This window comes from Poromitra crassiceps, assembly GCF_964638095.1.
Source record: "Poromitra crassiceps genome assembly, chromosome: 2".
NCBI classification, from domain to species: domain Eukaryota; kingdom Metazoa; phylum Chordata; class Actinopteri; order Beryciformes; family Melamphaidae; genus Poromitra; species Poromitra crassiceps.
Window position 1 is genome coordinate 102,254,346 of NC_139624.1, and position 7,243 is coordinate 102,261,588.

Consider the following 7,243-nt stretch of genomic DNA (forward strand, 5'->3'; position numbering starts at 1 on the left):
AGTGTATCCATCGTTAGTGATAGTTGCAACAGTGTATCCATAGTTAATGATAGTTTCCTCGGCCGAAGTTTAGAATGAACAATCCTTCAGACATCTATCTCGTTACGTTGGCAGCAGCGGCCGAATCAAGGCAGACCGGACGAGACAGAAAATCAGCCGGTCTTGCTTGTTTACCAACCGGCTGGTAAGGTGAGAGCTCAGAGGAACTGACAAAATGAAATGCCAATACCTGCAGTGGCGCTCCACTTACACAGCCTAAACAACCCCCCGGCGAGCATCGGAAAAATAATTAGGGCCGTCCAGGGCCCGGCTCCGGTGTCGGAAGACGTCGGCCACTCCGCGTTCACCCCGCTATCTACACCGCCCATCTAGCAGCTTCTCCATCAGCCTGAGCGCCAGACGGATTCCTTCTAAGGGCGCACTTTGTCTTACAAGTGTGATAAATAGGAGGCGCTCTAATTAGGTGCCGCGCACACACACAAAAAACCATTGGAAGCCGTGACAGCCTGTCATTTGTGTCGTGTTTGTCATTTACATGTTAATTGTGTTTACTTTGCATAATTGGTACACATTGTGCAGCATCCCTCAGCCAAATAAATAAAACGGGGCGCCGTTCGTCTTGTGTCAGCGCCCTATTTCGGCTCGTAAACCGCAATATCATGCTTCTGCTCGTTCTCTGTTTTGTCACCAGACTTGGACAGTTGCCAGGCGCGTACAGTTGTGCGATGGTGTTTTTGGTGTGTGCAAAAGGCTTAATTTGTCATGGAGGAGCAGGTGGTTTTCTTATGTAAGGGCCCACCTGGCAAGTCAGCACAAGAGCGATAACAGAGCCGGGACTTTTACAACGGTCCCACCCTCATGTTGTTGTGCTATTACGGACTATCTCACATCTTGGAAAAACAACAGAGGAGATTACAGGTGTTAGATGCTGCTCCTGGTCAGATGGGCGAGAAAGAAAACGCTGGTGGAAATGAAACGCCTTCGCTTTGTTTAGTCTACAAGCCGTTCCTCTCTTTCTCTCTCCCTCTCTCTCGTGCCCAGCCTTTTCTCATACTCCGCCGTCCGTGACCACCTAAGGAAATGACTTTATGTTTAGATTCTATCCAAACCTGTTGGAGATGTATTATGTATTTTCTAGTGCGGCTCCACCATTGCTCTGGTACATCGCCGTCTTTTGATAGCGGCCCATTTATATGCATAATGTTTCAGCCACGTAATTTGTTTTAAAAACTCTGCAGACACGTAGGACAAAGGTTGAATTATCATTCTCAACGGGAAAACGTCTCTGCAAAGATATAACACTCCGTTCTCCTTTCACACACTTCATTGACTAGGCAATGGCATCATTTATTTTTCAAGTTAATTGCCAGACTCTTACCTCCTCCTTTCTGCTTGCCAAGTACACCGCATAACATCGTCTCATAGAAGTCCACCGCATAACATCCTCTCATAGGGAACCAGCAAAACGTGAATGATTCATTGACGCGCTGCTAGGTGCTAAGTCTTAGGCCGACTTTGTGGGGGAGTTAGAGTCACACGCCATTAGTCAGCGCTGGGCCCTCAGTCACGACGCCGCCCTCCTGTTTCCGCAGGTTCCTCGGAACAGGCGGTCGGCCCCTCGCTGGGCCCCTCGCTGGGCCTGAAGAAGTCCAGCTCTCTGGAGAGCCTCCAGACAGCTGTTGCCGAGGCGACGCTGAACGGCGACGTCAACACCCACAGGCCCCGCCCCCGCATCGTCCGGGGCCGCGGCTGCAACGAGAGCTTCCGCGCTGCCATCGACAAATCATACGACCAATCCGGTGCCGTGGTGACGGAGGAGGACAACAGCATGGAGACGTGTGAGTGTAAGATTGTTTTGTAAGACTTTCCATTCGTAAAGCAAGTATAGGCAACCGTGAAATCACACAAATCAAGATAAAAGTTTGTTGTTGTTGTTGTTGTTGTTTTCTTTTCTTACTTTCATATTATGCACACTTAGATGCAGGGCCGTAACCAGGGTTCTGAAATAGGGGAGGTCCAGCAAGGGGAGGTGCATTCGGTGGCGCCCACAAGGGCGCCAGGGTTTTTTCCCCCCTTTTTTAGCCATATTTAGAGTAATATATCATTTTAAATCAACATTAGGATTATACTGTTGTGATGTCATTATTCAGTATATTCTCTTTCATGTCACCACCTGCTCAGCTCTCCTGTCAACATAATTGTAACTAACAAACACAAACTGTTTTAGCCAAATTCATATCAAAATGACACCTACAAACACAGGTACACAACCCAAGCCGTACACAACACACAAAGTCATCATCGATAATAAAAAAAACATACAGAGGGACATTTATTTATTCCTGATAGGAACGATTGAAAAATAAAATAAAATATATTATGTTGTTTTTAACTTTACACCACCTCTTTTTGTTACTTATTGGGTCATGAAACTGAAACCATGCATATAGCCACCTGCATACCTGACTTCGGGAGCTTGGCAATTGGCATCATGCATGATTAGCCAGTAGCATCCCAACGTGTCACACAGGTAACATTACTTAAGAGACAGACTAGACACTTACTTTCTTGGTTGTTGCTAAAAAATCTGTCAGTGTCACTCACTGTCTGTCGTTCACTTCGCTCACTGTCTCGCAGCTCGCTCACCTTCAATTATCTCGCCAGGCAGACAGACAGTCATCACTCACCACCATGCTGCTGCTCTCTCGGAATCAAGTTACCGCGGACGCGGCGTCAGATGACTTCCTGCCTGACCTGCCTTTCGTTTCAAAATAAAAGCGATCCCGTGTTTTTCATGCTTTTCCATGCAGATTGTTTTATAAAAAAAAAAAAAAAAAAAAAAAAAAAAAATCCTCTGAAATATTAGGGGAGGTCCGGACCTCCCCGTCCTCATAGCTAGTTACGGCCATGCTTAGATGTTGAAGAACACACTCACTATAACAAACAACAGTTTTAGGATCACTAAATTCATTTGTTCGCAAGCTAAGCTTATTCACATTAAACCAAGCTTGTTTACCAACTTTTAGGGCGTTTACTTTGAATGTTGTTTTTAAGGGTTAATGGGATACCAACATTCAAATAAGCATAATATATTCTTCAACTATTTTCAAATGTCAATGTATGACACATCATTTGAAAGCTTACAATCTGCACTTTCATAATCTGTAAAAAAAATAAAAAATTACCTTGACCAAAATGACCAAAACACCAGTCCCTAGGGCTGTACCACGAAACAAGATTAGTGGCTTAGCGAGGTAACTTCAGGTTTAACCCTAGGTTTGCCGTACCACTACGCTATTAACGTCTTACCGAGATAGATCACCATAGCAACTTATGCTCTACGACTAACCTGCTTTGTAGCAGGTTAAGTTGAGAGGATAAGATCAAAACCCATGAAAGACCCACCTGCTTACCAATCAGCTCTCTATAAACAGCGAGTCGCCATTCATATGGTCCCCATATGAAATTCAAAAGGGGAAAAAAAGAAAAATGGCTCTTGTTGAATTAATCGAGGACAGTCTTGCACTTGTTGCAGGCTACATTTACCACTTTGGAATATGTTTTTATATATTAATTTTTGTGCTCTCAAGTAGGCTAGATACGTTGTTTGACCCCGCCGATCGATTGCAGCTGAACGGTGAGTGGAGAAATATCACTAAACCGGCATAAAAAGGTTACATAAACGTCTCCGATGCGCACGGTGCCGTGTGCACAACGGAGCTGAGGCTGACGTTGGGTTGGATATGGTCATACATGCCAGAATAGCCTATTACTATCTAAGCAATTTAATATGGGATTGCCTGCACACAGATTATTCATATCTAGGCTACTCCTGCATTTTGCAGCTGCAACTGTCTTGCTTTTGGCCTGTATGATGTGATTGAACTTCATATTATTTCCAGCATAGTCCTTGTATGAAATATGGAGATATGCGACTCTGCTGCCAATAGTCTACAGTATATGTGACCACAAAATAGGCTATTTTTATGCCTCCGCCGCCGGCGATAGCCAGGCCGGAGGCATTATGGATCCGGGTTTTCCGTCCGTACGTATGGGGACGGAATTTCATCAAATTTGCCTTAAACATCCACTTAGGCTCAAGGATGATCTGATTAGATTTTGGTGGTCAAAGGTCAAAGGTCAAGGTCACTGTGACCTCTCGAACGCCATTTTCAAGCTTGTTGCGATATCTGAGGAACGCCTTGACGGAATTTCATCAAATTTGCCTTAAACATCCACTTAGGCTCAAGGATGATCTGATTAGATTTTGGTGGTGAAAGGCCAAAGTCACTGTGACCTCTTGAACGCCATTTTCAAGCTTGTTAACGCAATATCTCAGGAATGCCTTGACGGAATTTCATAAAATTTGCCTCAAACATAGACTTGGACTCAAGCATAAACTGATTAGATTTTGGTGGTCAAAGGTCAAGGCCACTGTGACCTCTCGAATGCAATTTTCAAGCTTGTTAACGCAATATCTCAGGAATGCCTTGATGGAGTTTCATCAAATTTGCCTCAAACATAGACTGTGACTCAAGGATGAACTGATTAGATTTTGATGGTTAAAGGTCAAAGTTCAAGGTCACTGTGACCTCACACACTCAATTTCCAAGCTCTGTAACACAACATCTCAGGAGTGCCTTGACGGAATTTCTTCCAATTTGCCTCAAATGGCGATTTGGACTCAAGAATGAACTAATGGCGGAGGCATAAATCCGCGGTGCGGTCGTTCTAGTTTATAAATGAAATCTATGCCCGCACGTGCCGTGTCGATTCAGTTCAGCAGCCTTTTTTAATTGTATTATCATTATTTTTTTATTGATAGCCTATTAGCCTATAGACGGTTTTAACTTGACAACAAAAACATTCTAAATTGAACCCCCGCTCACTTCCTGTTGCAGTGTTTGCTATGGACATAAAATAATGGTGTAACCATTAAAACACAGCAGAGGAGATTTTGAGTGTGCGACTTCTTTTCTTTATGTTACATGGACATAAAAGAAAAAAAAACATTCAAGTGCAGGACTGACCATTCCGTGAAAACCGTCTATACAGCTGAGCGGCGAAAACAAAAGTAACGATGTCGAGTGAATATTTCTGCAGTTTGCCGAATGCTGAGAAAAAGGAAGTGCTGTGGGGTTGCGCTCTGGTGAAAACCGTCTATAGGAATTATTCCATCAGTGCGACCAAACACATCATGAGATCATTATTATTCATTGAGCCTAAATGGTCTAAAAATGCCTACGGATTTTGGAAATAGATATGCAGGTTATATTGAGTTTATTGAGAGGGTGAATTGAGCTGCTGTAGATAGCCTACGTGGAGGCAGAAACCGCTCTTCAAAGAAATTACTGATGTGAATAAAGGTGGTAACTTTAGACAGTCATTCAGGAACAGACTAATAATATCCAATGCGGATTTTGATTCTGACATACATAAAGCTTCACGATTTGCGCTTTGAATGAATGAGGAAATAGGCGTGTCTGGCGCTGTAGAAGCTGGAGCAGCCCATATTGCATTGTGCATTGTGCATTGCATTGGCTAGTTGTTAAAAACCACGCCTCTTTTGCGGGCACCAGTGGGCAACAGAATTAGGGAATGTATGAGGCCAGTCGTGAAATTCCATTAATTCGAAAAGTCCGCAGGGGGGGAAGTGACGACACGTACATTGGCTCCAATGTAAAAATGAGCCGACTTCTCTCTCGTTCTGTGTCTTAAATAAACATTTTCCGAATGAGCTTATGGTCTGAATAAACAATTTCAAGTCTTTTTCATGCTCTCCTGGGCTCCGTTTTCTAAATTATGGTCCCATTTCGAGTAAAAGAGCCGATAAAAATTATAACTTTGGGGGCGGGATTTTCTTTGATTGACACCAGCCAGCCCAACCAGTTGCCAAGGCAGGCTAGCTAGCTAGCTAGCAACGTAGCCAGAGATTAAAAGTAAAATAACAGAAACAGCGTTACCCTTATGATATTTTAATGATGTTAGTAGACACACGTAATAGTATAGATCCCCGTTATGAGGTATGTTGATCAAAAGAACACCTAAAATGCTATATCGAAATCGGGTTTTAGTGGACGGGCAGCTCTGACGTTGGGGCTTCAGAGCTGATCTGCGGCTAGCTAGCTAGCAACAGTATAGACCCCCCGAGGTCTGTTGATCAAAAGAACACCTAACGCTATATCGTTATGTAATGTGACTTGTGACATGATCACCACATTTCAATAAATATAACGTTTTTGCACATTTGAATGCTGCTGGTCGTTTGTTTAACGCTGTATATATTGGACATTTAAAGCTGATACACAATTGTGTTGAGGTAATTCCGCAAAGCTCAGTTAAAAATATAACGTGTAACACTTAAAACAATCAAATGTAAATTTTTCACAGTAATACAGTCCAGGCCATGGTGAGCTAATTGTTTGAATTATATCGAAATATATTTGTATGGTGTAGCAGACATTACAATAATATGACAATATAAGCCAGTTACCCTAGCTAGAGAGAGCAATTTCAGCCCACCAGATATCACCATATTTCATTTCAATAAATATTAAGCATTCATTGATTGAAGCAGACTGCTGGTTTCTCCGTCGTCATGTCCTCTGGTCCAATCTTCGGTTCGTATCACTCGACATCAACAATCTTATACATGATAATATACAACAAGGCTATCTTTGTTGACAATGTTTATTGACAAAAGCATTAAAACAAGCAAATATAACAATATTCTCCGGTCACTGGCACTAGCTACAACTTGAACAGAATATTATAGCTTTGATCTTCACAAATCATGATCCTCTGTTGTGTAGTTTAGCGTTAATCTCAGGAGAACAGAATATTATTACTTTGATCTGTGTGTCCCATCTGGTACTGGACGGCGCTACCCCTGGAAGAAACGAATTAGACACTGTTAATCACTGTATAACGTTAACGTTTGCTTACCCAACACTACGTGCGATTGGTAAATACTGTAAATGTAGCCTTGTACCAAGACGCTGATTACATTACACTGCATTACATTGCATCAGCTGATGCAATGTAAGGCTACTGTAAATGCAGAGGTGGATAAACTATCCAGAGGAGTTGAACCCCCTTGTTCCCCCTCATTGATTTATAGTTATCTAACGTTAGCTAGATATATAACGCTATAGCTGGTAGATCATATGAGTATGCTTTGAATCTGCCTCATCTCAAAGAGGTAACCTAGGTAAACAGAACTGCGTTTGTTTTCTGTCTACGT

The 7,243-nt window shown here is 42.7% G+C and overlaps 1 protein-coding gene across 4 annotated transcripts in view; it reads left to right on the forward strand.

Moving 5' to 3' along the window:
- Positions 1-7,243, forward strand: part of LOC310772487 (partitioning defective 3 homolog) — a 660,426-nt gene that overhangs the window by 460,038 nt on the left and 193,145 nt on the right. For 2 of the 4 annotated variants that reach the window (XM_083632305.1, XM_083632306.1), the window contains exon 18: positions 1,593-1,844. In XM_083632305.1, the coding sequence (XP_083488431.1) occupies positions 1,593-1,844 (252 nt within the window). The remainder of the gene's footprint in view (positions 1-1,592; positions 1,845-7,243) is intronic. The other 2 variants (XM_083632307.1, XM_083632308.1) reach the window with 1 other exon arrangement.